The sequence below is a fragment of the Triturus cristatus genome, chromosome 8, assembly GCF_964204655.1.
Source record: "Triturus cristatus chromosome 8, aTriCri1.1, whole genome shotgun sequence".
Lineage (NCBI taxonomy): Eukaryota > Metazoa > Chordata > Amphibia > Caudata > Salamandridae > Triturus > Triturus cristatus.
The window spans coordinates 181,657,047-181,674,892 of NC_140591.1; the positions used below are offsets into that span (position 1 = coordinate 181,657,047).

The window sequence follows — 17,846 nt, forward strand, 5'->3', positions numbered from 1 at the left end:
ATCACAGGAATCTTCCTCAGGTAGTTGGTATGAGGAGATCTTATGGTACAGTGGTAGAGTTACAAAGGTGTAGTCCAATGTTGAGGAGGCTGTCTTGGGAGTGAAAAGTTGCTGCAGGCGGATTATCCTCCAAGATCAATCATTAGTGCCCGAAAGCTGAGATGCTCTAGCTCGCTAATTTTACTTTACCTTCCCGTTTGCCTCCTTGTAGTAGGATATGCCATTGCGAAGATTGGCCGGTTAGGAGTTCTTCATCCGCCAGAGCTCCAAGTAGGTGTAAGTTAAAGTTCTCTGATAAAATAAAGTTAGGAGTTTGTTCTTCTCCTGGGAGTCTTTTGGTTTCGCTGATCAGTAACTGAGCATTTTACTCTGACTTTAGGGTGCAGGTATGCATTTAATAATCACAGTCTGTAGTTCTTTTCCCTTGTAGCAGACCGTTGCTTTGATTGCTTTTATTTCTGTTTTTTGCAGTTGACTTCATCTGTAGTTCCCAGACGGCACTAATGCTTTTTGTAGAGGTGTGATTCGAAAAGCCTCCCTCAGAGTGACCAAACCTAGGTCCTATGAAGGCCTAGGTGTGGTAACCCGCAAAGCCCTCCATGTGAAATGGGTGTTTGAGCCAGGTTTCCTGTAGTAGGATGATATCGAATGATTGTAAGAAAAGTAGTACATGGCTGTCTGTTTTGTTGCCCAAGCCGTTGCAGGAGCATATGCGTAGTGATCTCAATTTGATCAGTAGAGTTTGAGTAGCTTGTAAGCTTTGTCATGGAGTGCTGCGCTATTTATTGTGCAAGATAACCAGCTCTAGTTTTGGACTAATGCGTCATTTGATCATACATTTGAGCTGTGTTGGAAATTTAGATTGGTGCTTCCCACGGGGGGAGGTGCTCCTCGCCCCCTCTAATATTGAAAAAGTGGGTTTTATTGGATCGTTTTAGGCTGGTTCATGACTAACACAGGTGAAGGATAGCCGGGGGTATAATAAGGTGTCCGTGTTATTCTCCAGTTCTTAAAGAGTGCCTGTTCGCTCAGAATCTTTTTATCTATCTCCACACTTGCACATGTGGCCTTGGTGGTCTCATTTCCCAATGGGCTTCTTGTTTGAATACATTCAATAGCCACCAGGTCTGACGACTTTAGATGCTCCATGCCGCCAATCACAGCTAACAGGCGCAGTATGTTCCTTCTATTTAAAGTATCTCATCACCCTTGTGATTTTTATTCTGGTATAAAGACTGACGTTTGTGTCTAGCTCTTCCTTAAGGAAAGGCTTATAGCTGGTTGACTCACTGCTCTGTTGCTGAGTTTGCAGACTTGAGTGGTCCCTGATGTTTGATTGCTTATTTGAGATGTTCGGTGAAGCTAAGAGCGGCGTTGCTGATATTTTAGCTACTGGCTGAGTAGCCCAAGAGGACCCCTCAGCTCCTGGGTTAGCAAGCAGATTGGCAACACCCAATTGTATGGATTCTGCTCCCCTCAGGGGGGAGTGCTTGAGTATCCCCATTTATGATTATTTGCAAGAGCCTTTGTCCCCATTCAGAGACACTACTCCCCTAATGTGATGCCATTCCCTCACCTATGGTTGAGTCTTTGCCAGTGAGCCCGTACTCCGCCTCTCCTGTTGCTCTACGTGTGTCCATTAATTTGTCTTCCTGCGGCTCCCTTCAGGAGATATTGGAAGTGGTGTTTATCTGAAAGCACTCTGCGATTTCATTGCTTCTGCCTCTCTTTCTTTGCTTGCAGCGGGCACGGGAAGTTTTCCGCTGTTCTTTTTGCGAATCCTTCCTTCCCTTATTAGATTCAGGGTCATTTTTTGATAGCTCCTGTTTATCTGTAGAGGAGGACCGGTCTTGGACAATACTATGCTCGTTTCACTCGATTGTAACTAGGGCTTGGTAGGCCCTGCTCCCCATCGCTTGGACCTCCAGCTGACATGCTGCGGAACTTGCTTAAGGTCCGGGTTGAAGGCTTTGTTGATCCGAGATGCAGTCTTTCCGCAGCTTGTGGTTTTCTTTAGATACGTTAATAAGTCACCCAACATGGTTGGCAGGGTAGTGGGTTTTCCCAGTACTGGGCCACAGGTGCAGCCTACTTGCATCAGCTGTGTGTTGATTTGGGCTTGCTTGTTCAAGCTGCTCAGTTGAGCAAGCTTTCCGTCTATTTCAGAGACAAATACTGCTAATGAGTTGAGAAGTGATAACTCTAGGTCCATTTTGTCAGACTGATACTGTAGAGCGTTCACTAAGAGCTTCATGGTATTTAGGGGTGATGATGAAATAGGGTCTGTCTGCTGTACCTTCTCTAAGTTGAGATCAATTTTGAAAGAGGGCCAACTGTTTTCCCAAGGGGAATCCTGTATATAGGATGCGGCTAGCTCTTCCCACTCGGGTTGCTAAATATGAAATGTCCTAGGTGAAGTCTTGAGGCTCCTCCGTTTGTTGTTAGTTGCAAATTCTGCTTGCAGGGCTGGGCGCAAGAAGTTTGGTTTGACCTGTAGTGCAGCTGCTGGCGGTTGATGGCAGGATGGGCGAGTCTTCGGCCTTGTGCTGTTGGCTAGCTCTGTCTGGTAGGCTTCCCGTGCTGTCACTTGACAGTAGGGGATTTCTGTCTGGTTGCCCTGGAAGAATTGTGTACAGAGGTCATTGCACCCGTCATCGTCTGTGTCGCGGTGTGTAGTGAAAAGGTGTTGAGTTGTGGGGCCCCACGCTGCTGCGGTCTTTCTGCAATTACAACTTTGGCACTCTGTTGGCTTCCCTTCTTTATGCTGGCTACAATGGAGATTGGGCCTCTCTCCCTGCCCGACCACTTGGCCAGGTTGTATCTAGCTATATCTGGATTCTGTGCCTTTACGGCCCCAACTTAGTAGTTGCTTATGCTGTGTTGTCACTGTAGTGTGGCTGGTTCAATCAACCGAGTAAATGAAGGAGCAGCTGTGTTCCCTCTGTACAGCAAGTCCGCTGCTGCTGACTAACCCAGCCTCCGTTGTTGTCTAATGTCTGGTGTGCTAGGTGATATCTGAAGAGCACAGGCAGGTTGCCTATGAATTGTTATCTGGTTGTTTGCTGTGCAGGCAGTTGTTTAGGTGGTCCATGTTCCAGCTGACCTCCCTCTGAGCGTCGCCTTTCCCCTCATGTGAAGACTGGCCTAGGGGAGCACGAGTACGCACATCTTGGCAGTCAGAGAGGGGGAATGAAAACTGCAGTGGTCAAACCAGGAGTGCGGGGGCTGCAGACCACACCAAGTCCTAGTGTGGCCGCCTCCACAGTCACACCCCTTACCCCTTGACAGGGCCCTCTACTGGGTATGCCTGCCACTCAGGTTGACATCTCTGACCTCGCTGGCAGTGTTTTCCCAGGCACGCCTCGCATTGGAAGGGATGTCCCCGCTGCAATTTGGTGAAGCACTGCTATCAAGGTTCCCTTCTGGCTGGGGAGCAGGGGACCCAGGTAAGCGGTGAGGCAGCAAGGGCAGACTAGAATAGATTAGAGCAAAATGTTGGGTAAGCTTGAAGTGATTTGGGCAGTTGGGGTGGCAGGCACCAGCACCAGGGAGCGGCTGGTTTTTTTGTTAGCTTTTAAAGTTGCTACTTCTCCACTATAAGGGCTGGTGGCAACTGCAGGTGACTGCTGCTGGCGAGTTCGGGCTCCGACTCACTGCCATCCTGCACCCCGTACCTCTCGTGTTCATCGTGCTCACTGTGTTAACAGTGTTGCAGACATTCGTCGCTCTCGATGGTCCAGCTGGCAGCAGAGCAATTTTGAGACAAAAAGACAGGTAGGCAAGGTGCTTGAGCCTTATTGCAAAGGCGGAGTTTCAGTGCACTGCGACGCGGGCCCACCTGATCTGTGCCTGCCCTGTAATGCTAAAGCTTCCGCTTGCTCTTGCAGAAGTTTGCAGAAAGAGGAATTCGCCACAACGGCAGGCCTGCCTGATCTCCGTTCTGCTGGAGTTACTGTAGGATAAGGTGACAACGTGACTCCCAGTCTGTCACTGCAGACTAGTGGGGCAGTTTAAAACTGCCACCTCGACTTTTCCATTTTAATCAATGGCAAAGCCCAAATCTTTCAAGTGTGTGTAAGTCTCCCCTAGAGCAGTGCTATCGAGTCCTATGACAGGCTGCTGCATAGTAGTTAAGTAGAAGATGTGGTGTACATGTTCTAGCAGTAAAAACCTGCAATGGTTGTTTTTACTGGGAGAGAGATTGGTAGCCACATTGGTGAGCATGGGACTACCAAAGGTAGAACTTGATGTCCAAGTCAAAAATTATTTAACTTGATGCCGCATTAAACTTTTAGAAAGTTGCTACTCTGTTGCCCAGTTTTCCACTGGCCATTTGCTGAGGTTGGCCATGAGACAGCCTTCTTCCGCCTGAGGAAACATGTCAACGGCTCCCAGGACAGGTAATAGAGGCCTGCTGCTGGAGGTGTTCCCTCCTCCTGCAGAAAGCCACACGGTAAGTTGGCCCGAAAAGCAAGCTTGAAAAGGGAAGCCGCCTATGAAGGGCAAACGGTGAACACACCAGAGAGGGCTGCTCTTTTGTTTGGGTAGACAGGCTGGTATAGGCGACAGAGAGAGAGAAATACTAGCCAAACCAGTTTTTCCATGGGCGTGTAGCCTACAGGAAGCCACACCGCTAGGGCAGGCTAGCAAGCTCCATACACCAAGAGAGGGGTCCCGACATCTTGGGAGTGCGCAGAATAGAGCACACTGACATACTTCACAGGAAGTTGTCATCAGGCGGGAGGGAACCTAGTAGCCATTAGATAGTGACTGTGACTTCCCTTGAGGCATGGGCATAAAGGGGGCACCCAGTACACTGATCTCACTTGACTGGAAAAGAGGACCCAAGAAAAACTGCCCCAAAACAGAGACTGCACTGATGCTGGAGTGCACAAGATGCTCCTTGGGTTATCGAAGGAAAGGACTGTGCATGCTGTGTCCAGCTCATGGGTAAGTTGTCTTCCAAACCCAGCTAGATGCAGAGACTCCAAGAGTCAGTTTCCCGAATTCCTATTTGAATAGCAGCCCAGGGTCACAACAGCTGAAGATGCCTGGTCGGGCGAGTTTGTAGCCGCTTCTGGCCGCCGTGGCGTGCAGCCTAAGAGACCAGGACACAACTCTCAAAAGTTGCACCCGAGTCTGCTGGATCCAAAAGTGTCATCGGAATGCAGTTTGGTCGCCCACAAGGAGAGTTATTGCCAAAAGAAGAAAACCACTGATTCCGCTGTGTCTGGCAACTGGTAGTCCAGCGGTGACTGGACTTCTGCTGATGCTGAAATGACTTAGAGGGATGTTGACCCCTATGGCCAGGATCACCTCACCAGGACAGTGGCTTTAGGAGTAGCCCAAGGAAGAGTTCCATCAACTGCACAGTATCTTCAGCACCGTTGAGCATCTTCAGCATCCTGGATCTCTTGCATCACAACCACTCCATAGAAGTCAATAGCAAGGAGTCACTAACACTGGAACTGGACAGAAAACTGCTTTTCTTGAAAAGGAAACTGTTTTGCTGGACCTTGCTGGTCCCCTTGACTGGGTCTCTGCCAGCATTGGTCACCCAAAGTAACTGCATACCAACTTGCAGAAAGGTTCCCTTGAAGTTTCTAAGTGTAAAATTTGCCAATGCTTGACCGCAGTTAAGTGAAAAGTCCAAATTTAAATAGTTCCTTGTAAATTCCACACTCCAGTGGTTCTTTTTCATTCCGGTGTCCATAAATTCATAAAAGTATACTCTATTTTAATAAATTGGAGTCAGATTTATCGAGTGTTGAATTTCTTTTGTTTTCAATTGTTTTGGTGCTATTTAAATGCTTTACACTTGTTCCTTTGTGTAAGCCTGACTGCTCAGAGCCACGGGTTCACAGGGTTGTGCTAAGGTTTAACAAACAAAACCTGACTGGTCATAAAGGGGTAGGTAGCATATTCCACAGTGAGGTCCACAACCACCCCATATAACACACTCCATTCCCTCACACACTCTGTGAATGTTAGTCTCTATACAGCATCTAGAAAGCTGCCCCCCCATAAATCTCCTCATAGGCTGCTCCTTTACAGCTGCAGTCTCAAGTAACTCATCATGGAAGTTTGCAAGACAAAAAAGTAGGGAAGAATAAATAAGCCTTTTTTTTCCATCCCTTTGGAATGGCTTCTTGCATCTGAGAATCTCTATGAATAAATCTCTATAAACCTTCAGGAGACGACAATGGACACATTTTCTCAATCCACGCTTCTCTCCGTTTTACCACCTCATGTCAGAAAATTCCAACATTTGGTCTGGTTAATTGGAAGTAATCGCATTTTACATTTTGCATATTTGTAATATTTTAGTATCAAATCTATTATATATTATTTTCTTTGTTCTCATGTAAATTTGTTCCAGGGTGCAACATGCATTTTGTAAATGTCCACTCATGGTCATGTAACCTGCTCAGGTCAGCACCCAGACCTTCATTAAAGCGCTAAGAGTCCCCCATCTTTAGGTCTGTGCTATAGATGTCACCAAAATATTTCTTACATTTATAATTCAAAATCTACAATTAGTGACAGCTGGAAATTATGGTAGGGTTTTCTCAACTCCTGATATCTACTCTTCTGGTGGACCTCATCTCATCCTCGTGTGGATAACAATGATTGATTCGCAATCATGTACCCTCTCAATAAGGTCCTCATCATGAGTTATGGTATACCCTGAGAGTATTACGTTAAAGGGGGCGGGGATGTCAAAAGGAATTAGGGGAACACCTTTGCAGGCCAATACAATTAGCCCCATGTCTCCTGACTCAATAATTCTAGGTTCTGCAAGATCGGGACCAGGTTCAGTAGGTGTGGTCTGCCCTGTCCCCCCAGCGGAAAAGAGCTTAGTATTTCCAGGGCATGTCGATATTCCCCATTGTGGGGAATGAACTAATAAATCCCAGATGTTAGTACAGGAATACCTGCTGAAATCAGAGATTCTGGTCCTTCTGTTGGCCCTGCATTAAATTCGGACTATTTTTGGACAAGTACTGAATTCTCACAAAGCAAGGAGGTGCCATCTTGGCAAACACACTTCTGGCCCTACCTTACGTTTCACTTTAAAATGGTGCAATTTGAGCATATGATGGATTTACAGGGGACAATGGTTGTAGAACAGTCGTCTCATGTGTTGAGTACAATTTGGAAGAGAAGATTTAGCAATCTGTACATGAATGAGGAGGTGCATGTGACCAAAGGAGGAATGATGTGAGCTGGTTACAGAATTAAGGCAATGAAAAGGGAGTGTGTGTAGTGGAAAAGGTAACATTTAAACTTGAAACTGACGAGCACACACGCTACGGGCCACCAAGCCATTGCTGATAATGCCTACTACATAAAAGTCTTCGTAAACTTGGATTCTCTGATATCTGGTTGAAATCCACAACATCCTTGTGAATACACTTTTTTGTCACTCTATGAAGCCCTGAAGAATTATCTTCGTGAGACGAAAACGTGTCAGCTATGGTCTTCTATTTTTAAGAAAAAACGCAATAAAGAGAAATCCTTTTAAGAAATCCACATCTGGGATTTTGACTTCTTATGTGCTCACTGCCTCATGAATACTGATGTTGGTTGTTACAATTTGTTGAATAGTGCTGAACCCTTTTGTGTATAACATTTAAAGGATCTTAAACTTTGAGGTGGGTCAGATAGGGTGACTACGCAGACACTAGGGAAATGTCCGCAGAGAAACCTGTATTACTCAAGCCAGATCCCTCCAGTTAACATCATGAAGTTTCAAAGTATCAAAGCTTTACGATATCACAGCTCTCACAACAGTACTGTACTAGTCCCAGTACAAAGGTTAACATTTAAATGCTTGCGTACTGTGACACAGGAGACAGATCAATAGGATTTGCCGAGCTCCATTAATACTTGTGTTGCTACATGGGATTTATCATTGAGATATAGGATTGTCTGTCAATAGTTGTCTAGAAGCATCTCCTCCTCCATCTAAGCCACTCCACGTGATGAAAGGGAGCATACTGATATGTTGCCCAGACAGAAATAAAAAGGCAACCTCCCATACATTTAGGGGGAATATAACTCCTATGTGGAGTATGTGTTGCATCCTCCTATTTCAAAATCTCCAAAGTATGGAAAGGTAATTGGCAGTGGGGGAAATGGGGTTAGCATCGTAGGAAAAAATACAAGCATTGGCATAGCCAATAGGTCTCGCCTTTGGGATCTTATAAGTGTCTAGACATGCACCACATTATCCACTGTGCTGCAACCGCATTTGTGATCTGGCAATATCAGGTGCGCAGAAGGATGGAAAGGCCAGTTTCAGCCACGTGCCACCTGTGACTCGCATAATGCCATTGCGGTGACAGTCCAGGGGATGGTTCCCTTTCAGTTTCGAACACCACCACATCGAGCAGGAAAGCATGGTCATTGCATGTAGCAGGAGAGGACGGGTCAACACAAAGTCATGCAGGGTAGCTTCAAGAGGCTCCAAAGTGACTCTAGATGATTTCATAAGAGAAAGGAGGCACATCGGGCCAGGATACCTTTAAAACAACATCCCTCCTTTTACAAATACTTCCCAATTTCCACATTCATTAAGGAAGTATTACCTGTGACTCACGTAAGGAAGCATCGACCATCTTTGTTAAGGTTGCCCTCACTAATCTCCAGGGCATGGCATAAAAAGGGCAGGGCTTGAAACAGAGCCCGATAACGACCCGTTTAATTAGTAACCTGATCCACGACGCAACAAGGAATGCAGCTTCCACCCTGCTTGCCCGAGAGCAAAACACCGTGGGAGTGAACCTTTGGAGAAGAGGTGGAACATGCAACTGCCCGTGGCCATTTGCGTGCTTTCATTATTGAAAGACATACGCAAAGGCCAATCGAATGTGTGGGAGGAGTCAGACCCACACGGAGAGGTTTTGAGCACTTTTGAACGCTCACAAGAAGCCTCCCATAGAGCAGCTTACGCGCGCTGCGCTAGGCTCAACCTAACAATGGAGTATTTTGACTTCATAATATACAGGTCACATCGGCCTGTATATCAAACTGTGGCTGAATATCTCCAGAAAACCCTGTGGAACATATTCATGTAAGGCATCTGAGTCTGACTCGGGTACCAAGTAGCTTGCATAAACTTTGATTGTTTGTAGGCCCCTTTTTATGTGCTTGAAGGCACCTATGCTATCATTACCATATTTCAAAATGGTGCCTGAATATGATCAGGCTAGTAACTGGCTTCAGCTAGGTTAGTAACCGTTGTACCCAGTCAGAAGTCTGTTTCAGTAACAAAATCAAACCAAATCCAAGCGTGCTGGAAATGCCATACTTGGGTGTTTTTTTTTCCTTAAAAAGCAGTATCTTTCTTCAGGAGTCCCTCTAAGCATATTCATACAATGTAATGCAAAAAGCAACATTTTATCTTAAACAGCCAACATGTTTTGAGGCAACTATCTTTCTCAAGGCCCAGTTTTACTTGCTTTTTATAGACACGCTTTTTTTCAGTATCAAGAGTTTATAGATTCAGCATTTAAGAATGGCCCACTAATCCATTAGCTAAGGTACACACAGTGAATGGAGGCTCAGGTACATCTGTTCTCTTACAGAGGCACTGGAGACGAAGGCCTAGGTTAGGAAGGTATGAGGAAAGACTTCAAAGCAGAAGTCACGGTGCTGAAGTAAAAGAGGGTTTTCAACAAGGAAACACAAACACCTTTAGATCCAAAAAACCCACAATATTATCTTCTTCCCACTTTTATTATCTTATAAAGGTCTAAATTCTGGTCTATTTCCCTAATAGATTACCCCCACAAAAAGGGTCATGACTCATCAGTTCTACAGATCAAGCTGTTGTGCACGTGGCTCAGATGAAAGGAGGCAAATGGAGGCACAGACTTGTCTCTCCTCTCACTGAGTTGCTTACAGATGGTGCTCAGCATGTGAAAGGTAAGAGGAAGGTCATCAGAGGTGGGTGGAGGAGGGCTGTCAGTAAGAAAACACAAAAACACCTGTGTATGCTAAGTATTCTGGGAAACTAAAATTCTGGCACATACTCTAAAGTCACCATACACCAATTGGTGTGGGCATGCTGATCCACTGAAAAATCACAAGAACTGGAGACATATGTGCACTTCTTCACTTGCTGATGCACTATTGTGACTCTTGTGGTGTGACCGCATGGAGCACTGAGGGTGACCTCAGCAGGCGATTTCTTGTATGCTGGAGGGGGAAAAATATCTAACAACAATATGCCTCTATGCATGTCCCTGTTCATGCACTGCAATCAAAGCACTCCTTATGTGGACTAACAATTGCTGGCTAAAAAACATCATCAACTGCTTTAAAGAGGCATATCAAAAAAAGGCTGACCCAAAACTCCTCTCTGTCTTATCGTTTTTTATTTAGTTTTATTTTGTGATGGGTTGAGTGCTGGTAAAAGCTTTTCTTGGAACACCTAAAAAGGAATTGATGTCATTAGGACAGATCGGCACCTACATTGAGCAACTGAATCATATTTTGTAAATAGGCCTCTGCCGCTATAGGATAATTTTCAATCTGGTGTTGCTGAAGGATTAAATACTTTTCTTATCAAGTATTTTATCTAGAGACATTATTAAGAACATAATTACGTGGGAAGGAGTATCAGAGACAATATATTTCCTCTGGATACAAATCTATTGAAAGAAAATGACTACTTACAATTCATTGTTGTCCGACAGCACTTTAATATTATGTTTTATTCCTTTAAATCTTTCCTGGTGTTCTTTCTTTTCTTGTTGCCACTTTTTCACTTCACTTTCCAAATCTTGATACAACCAATCAAGTTCTGCCTTTGAAATCTACAATGAAAGAGTATTTTTTTTAATGCTTTGTATATATTTCAAGCACTATTGCAATAGGCATACAACATGAAAGCTTAAGTTTCTCAAGAATTCAGATTGAGGGGAAAAAAGTTTTTTCAAAATAATTTTCAAAGACATCAGTTGAACATTCATATAAGATTTTAAGTGATTATATTTCTAAGGAAATGCATATTTGTGTGTGGCCACCCCCAAGGTTTTGGATTGATGCTGAAGGTTATTCAACTCAGTGTGCATCGAGGTCAGCTAATCAGACCTCAGTGCCAGCGTGCAGACCTTAAGATGTGTATGTTTGATTGACTTTGTAGGAGGGTCATCCTTTTTGCCCTGATCACTCCCATTTTTTGACTGATGTTGGTGGTTACTGACTCTCAAAGTGTCCTGGGCTCTGCTAAGCAGGCCCATTGCTCTGTCCTCTAAAGGTATAGAGTAACTGGTATAATTTTAATTGGCCAAGAAAACATACCTGTAAGTTCCCAATATATGGTAGGTCAGGAAGGTTTAGAGACTCCAATAGACTAAATGCACTTGAGAGTGCACTGATATGGTGTCTGGTGCCATTTTAAAGCCAGGCCTGCCTTACAGGTTTGGTTTTAAAATAAAATTGTGTCCAAAATTGACTTTGGAATTAAAAGTACTTCCAAAGTCCAAAACAGCGTTTTATTACATATACATCACCCCTAAGGTCTGCCCAAAGTGTCCCAAGAGTAGGGCGCAATTTTATATAAAGCAGCGACCATATAAAAGATGTTTTATATGCCCTGGTAGGGAAAACCAGTCAAAGTCGTTTTTCCCTATTGTGGTGCTGCTATCCCCATAGGCTAACATGGGAGCGCTTTATTAAATTTAATAAAGTCTAACTTTCGATTGAAGCTAGCTAGGAAGATCATTGTAAGAATCAAAATAATGGTTACAATAAACCCAACAACTTGCCATGGTAGGATTTATTATAACTAATACAGGAAAGTAGTTTTAAAACTTCCTATCCTGAAGTTAACTAAAGCAGCCCTGTAGTAGCCTCCACAGATAGGTCAGCCTTTCTCAGTCTGAGCCAAGCTGCTACCTGAGATGGGGTGAAGAGGCCTGGGGCTGCAACAATTAAGCCATTCAGTAGGAGGTTATCTGCTTCTTGGAGAAGCCAGGGAGAGCAAGGGGCCTGGGGAGATAGGCTGGACTTCAGAAGGCAGGAGAATAAATGTCACAGGACCCAGGCCAGCCCCCACTTCCTGGATTCCCAGCCAGATGGGATTTTCCCTAAAGAGATTAGGAGAGGGGCTGGAAGGGGAGTGTAGTTCAATGTTAGCGACACCTCTAGGTTGGAATACACGGAGACACACAGTAAGGAGAGAATGCCATGCTTTGAAAGGAAGGAGTCATTTCAGAGGAAGGTAACTTTACCCTATTGGCTGAGGTGTCCCCTCCTCTTGTCAGCCCAGAATGGAGAAAAAATATAGGAGGACTGCAGGAGCTCCTCAGATCCCTGCCTACTACATCAGAAGAAGAAGGACTGCCTGTTGGACCCTTGGACTGCACCACAGACGGCTTGCACTCAGAAGGCCTGCACCGCCTGCACTCTCAGCCTCCACAAAGGAAGGACTGTGCCTAACTCAAAGAAAAAGGAGTGGACTACCGAAGCAGCAATAAGTACCAAAATGCTGAAAGACGTCACCTGCAACAGACAAAGAGGACTACCCCAGCTGACTTGCTACAATTGGATTATCCTAGACTGCACAGGTGAATTGTGGGAGATGGAGTCCTAGCCTTCAAGAGGCAATCCAGAATCTCTTAAGCCTTGGCTGGTGCTACTGGGCGCCTTTCCCCCCAAAGGGAACAACAAGGAACAAGATATGAAAGTTTGAAAGCTTTCTACAAAGTTTTGCTAAAAAGCTTCAGGAGAAGATTGGCTCAACATCGAGAGTCAAGCTGCCGTCGATGACTTAAGAATCTTCCTGACTGCGCTGGTTTGTCACGCTGAAAGCTCCATAGCTCCTAACCCTTGATGCCGAGGACATAGACTTTCAGAGGCTCACCGAGGCATCGCAATGCAACAGGCTGCCATCATCGAATCGGACTCTGGATCCGAGGAACCAGAGGACTCAATATCGAGAGAAAAGCTCCAAGAAAAAGAGTGAGGGCCAGATTCTGATTTCGATGGATGAGTTACTTCGTCACAACGGTGACAGATATCTCATCCACCGAAATATAAATCCCATAAGCTGTAAGGGGATTTATATTTCGGCAGACGGGATATCCGCCACCGTTGTGACTATGTAACCAGTCTGCAGAGATCTAAATCTCTAAGTCCAAATGTAAACTTTTGACCCGACCCTAGCCCTCAACCTATACGACCAATGCTCTATCGCAGTCGGCCTAAACTTTAACTTTCTCCCAGTCCAGCGCAACCAGATAGCCGCAAGTGGCGCTTTAAGCTTTTTTGCGCTAGAACTGACAATTTATTTTATTCTTTTAAAATTAATATCTCCAGTTTCCTACAATGGACGTTTGTTGTTTTGATGTCATTGTAAAGATAATTATCTCTATTTTTCTAACTTGGTGTTAGATTTTTAGTGTGTTGTATCTTTTACTTATTTACTGTTTTGGTCATATTAAATGCTTTACATACAACTGTCTACTAAGTTAAGCCAGTCTGCTCGTTTGCCAAGCTACTAAGGGTTGAGCAAGGATTAATTTATTAAGACTTCACTGGACAGATTAGTGATTGTGGTATTATTACTAGCTGAAGATGAATAACCCCCCACCTACTGATAATCCACTTTCCTATAGACTTATACCAAATTGGCATAAGCTAACCTATTTCTAAGTCCCGAGTATATGGTACACAGGGCCTGTAAGTGAAAGTGTCATCAGCATGAGCATGACAAAGAACAAATTCAGCAATGTACAAAGGACAGTAGGCTACAGAGTCAAAGAGACGGGAATCCATTTCTTTGGAATGTGATGCCCTCACACACCCAGTTGGATGTCATGCTTCATCATCAGGCTGCTCCTTCTCTAGCCGGCCTTGTAATGCCTGACAGGCTCCCGATGAGGGGCACTTTGGCGGAGATCTTTTTCCAAATAGCCGTTTGGTGCCGTGGGGGTGAGAGATTTATTGAGTGTAGATGAATAAATGGTGTGTGTTGTTTATGCGAGTTAAAACAGGGCTGGGAGTACCAGTGTTAGAAGGCGACCTCAGAGGGGCCCGGAGGGGGTCCCTGACTGTCCTGAGACCAACCCTCGAGGTATCGTAGCCGGGCACTGGCGGGAGACTCCTCAGGGGAGGAATCTCGTATCTAGGATCGTACACTCGGCACCACACGACAAAGAGACACCACACCGAGAGTTCTTAAGAACAAATCTTTATCAGGTCAGAGTGGTAAGATCTTTATGATCAGCAGGGCAATATATATACAAGTAGAGCGCGGGCTCACAAAGTCTTGGAGGGGGGTTAGGAGGTAGCGGGACAGTCTTTGGGGGAATGGATCAAATGCAGGAGCGTATCCGGCGCACAGCTCACAATCCTCGAGCTGGGGGATGCGCTCGTCGTCGTGGGGTCCGGCGGGACCAAGGGAGTCTGGGGGCGCTGCGAGGTACTCAGCAGGCTCGAATACAAGTTCAGAGGTCTTACGATCTTCAGGGAGCCGCGAGTCACTCAGCAGGGCTCAAGCACAAGTTCGGAGGTCTTACGATCTTCAGGGAGCCGCGAGTCACTCAGCAGGGCTCAAGCACAGGTTCGGAGGTCTTACGATCTTCAGGGAGCCGCGAGTCACTCAGCAGGGCTCAAGCACAGGTTCGGAGGTCTTACGATCTTCAGGGAGCCACGAGTCACTCAGCAGGGCTCAGGTGTTTCCAAGGCGAATCCGCCGGACAGTCCCAGGGCACCCCTTGTTATAGGGCGACTCCCCTTTGATGTCCGGAGTCTGTGCAGGCAGGGTTCTTGTCACCTGGGGGTCGCTTGTTGGGGGTTTCCTGCCATTGTCCTTTGATCCTTTCAGGGCCGGGTCGGGAGGAGCCCCAGACACCCAGCAGGCGTGGAGCCAGCCCTCGGGGAGGCCGGCGGGTCGATCGAAACCCACATTCCCAGGGAAGCGCAGAGGTGTGATGGAAACTGCTCCTCCCTTTCTCACCCCAAGGGGAGCGCGATGTCCTCCAGCCGGAGTGGCGCCTGTAGGCTAGGGTCGCGCTGGGGCCGGGCGGCCATCTTGGTGCATGAAGTGGGCACGCGGGCCCGGGGTGGCCGAAGGGGGGAAGGCCTACGGACGGGGGAAGTCCGGGTCGGGTGTGTGTGTTCTGGTGGGAAGGATCGGCCAGGCCAGGGGCTCGGGGCTGGTGTGAGGTGCAGGGGTCAGGTCTGACTATGTTACGAGGGCCGGGTCTAACACGCGTCCCCCCAGCTGAAAGCCGGAGAGAACTACCCATCTTCTTGGGGGTTCTCTTCGCTGAGGCGGAAGAATCGGGAGAGGCCATCGGCGTTGGCGTGGTCCGTACCAGGGCGATGTTCCACGGTGAAATCCATCCCCTGGAGGGAGATTGACCACCGCAGAAGCTTGGGGTTTTCTCCTCGCATCTGCATGAGCCATCGCAAGGGGCGATGGTCGGTCTGGACCCTGAAATGGGTGCCGAACAGGTAAGGGCGTAGTTTCTTGAGGGCCCAGACTACTGCGAACGCCTCGCGCTCGATGGTACTCCATCTCTGTTCCCGGGGCAACAGCCGTCGGCTGAGGAAGGCCACGGGCTGGTCCAGACCCTGGTCATTTACTTGGGAGAGGACGGCCCCGATGCCATGCTCGGAGGCATCAGTTTGTACCACAAACTCCTTGGAGTAGTCGGGGGCCTGGAGGACGGGGGCCGTACACATGGCCGTTTTCAGGGCATTGAACGCCTCTTGGCAGGCAGGGGACCACTGTACCTTCTTGGGCTGCTTCTTGGACGTGAGCCCCGTGAGGGGACCGACCAGGCTGCCGTAATTCTGGATAAATCTCCGATAGTAGCCCGTGAGGCCCAGAAAGGCTCGGACCTCTGTTTGGGTAGTGGGAGGTTCCCAGGCTAGGATGGCGTCGATTTTGGGCTGTAGAGGGGCGACCTGCCCGCTTCCGACCTGGTGCCCCAGGTAGGTTACCGAACCTTGCCCAATCTGGCATTTGCTGGCTTTCACGGTGAGGCCCGCCTGGCGTAGGGCGGTTAGCACCCTCCGGAGGTGTTGGAGGTGCTCGCTCCATTCGGAACTAAAAACTGCGATATCGTCGAGATATGCAGCGCTGAATTTTTCCAGCCCGGCCAGGACTCTATTTACCAGTCGCTGGAAGGTGGCCGGGGCATTTTTCATCCCGAAGGGCAATTACGCGAAAGCGATAGTGCCCATCCGGGGTGGAGAAGGCAGACCGCTCCTTGGCTCCCTCTGTGAGCGCAATTTGCCAGTAGCCGCAGGTGAGATCGAAGGTGCTGAGGAACCGTGCAGCTCCGAGCCGGTCAATGAGCTCGTCGGCTCGGGGAATGGGGTGGGCATCGGCTCGGGTGACCTCATTGAGCCCCCGGTAGTCCACGCAAAAGCGGAGTTCCGGGGAGACCCCGGGGGCGGCTGCTTTTGGGACCAGGACCATGGGGCTGGCCCAGGGGCTGTCTGAGGGTTCGATCACGCCTAGGGTCAACATTTTCGAGACTTCGGCTTGGATACAGGACCGGACCCGATCGGGGACTCGGTAGGCTCGGTGTCTCACTGGTGGGCTGTCCCCGGTATCCACATCATGGACACACCAGTCGGTGACCTTGGGGACCAGGGAGAAAAGGTCTGGAAACTGCCCTAGGAGCTGGCGGCAATCCTCACGTTGCTGGGGAGTGAGGGACGGGGAGAGGTTCACTCCTTCTACGGAGCCGTCCTTCTCCTTGGTGCATAGAAGATCGGGGAGAGGATCCGACTCTTCTTCGGACCCGTCGTCAGTGGCCAGTAGGAGGCTCAGCTCTGTCCGCACAAAGTGGGGCTTGAGGCGGTTCACGTGGAGGACCCGGAGGGGGTCCCGGGGTGACTGGACGTCTACCAAGTACGTGACCGGGCTCTTTCGCTCAACGACTTTGAAGGGCCCGGTCCATTTATCCTGGAGAGCGCAGGGTTTCACGAGGGCCATGACCCACACCAGCTGGCCCGGCTGAAACTCGACGAGCGCGGCATTCTGGTCGTACCAGCGCTTCATCTCCTCCTGACTCGCCTCCAGATTGTCCTCTGCCATTTCCCGGAACCTCATAGTCTGATTGCGGAGGGTCAGGACGTAACAGAACACGTATCGGGGGTGCCTCGGGGCGCCGCCTCCCACTCTTCTTTGACCAGGCTGAGGGGCCCCCTGACGGGGTGCCCGTAGAGTAGCTCGAAGGGGCTGAACCCCAAGGATTTCTGGGGAACTTCTCGGTATGCGAATAGGAGGCAGGGGAGCAGGAGGTCCCACTTACGCCGGAGGGGCTCTTCCAGGCCCGCGATCATCCCCTTCAGAGTCTGGTTAAACCGCTCTACCAGGCCGTTTCCTTGGGGGTGGTACGGGGTGGTGAACTTGTAGGACACCCCGCACTGTTGCCATAAGGACCTCATGTATCGGGAGATAAAGTTGGTACCGCGATCGCTCACGACCTCGCGGGGAAAACCCATGCGGGAGAAGATCCCCATCAGCGCCCGGCCCACCACGGGGGCCGTGACGGTGCGCAGGGGGATGGCCTCAGGGTAACGAGTGGCATGGTCCACCAGGACGAGGATGAACCGGTGCCCCTGGGAAGTTGGGGGGTCCAGAGGTCCTACAATGTCGATCCCGACCCGCTCAAAAGGGGTACTGACGACAGGGAAGGGCTGGAGGGGAGCCTTGCGCTTCCCTCCACTCTTCCCACTGGCCTGGCACGTGGGACAGGACTTGCAGTGGGCTTCTACATCTGCTTTCATTCGGGGCCAGTAGAAGTGAGTCACGAGGCGACTGTATGTTTTGTCCTGACCCAAGTGGCCTGCGAGGGGGACGTCGTGGGCCA

At 48.3% G+C, this 17,846-nt stretch overlaps 1 protein-coding gene across 3 annotated transcripts in view; it reads right to left on the minus strand.

The window, feature by feature from the left end:
* Positions 1-17,846, minus strand: part of LOC146801783 (E3 ubiquitin-protein ligase TTC3-like) — a 1,211,260-nt gene that overhangs the window by 410,248 nt on the left and 783,166 nt on the right. For all 3 annotated transcript variants that reach the window (XM_085621275.1, XM_085621274.1, XM_085621273.1), the window contains exon 36: positions 10,684-10,823. In XM_085621275.1, coding sequence (XP_085477401.1) covers positions 10,684-10,823 — 140 coding nt within the window. The remainder of the gene's footprint in view (positions 1-10,683; positions 10,824-17,846) is intronic.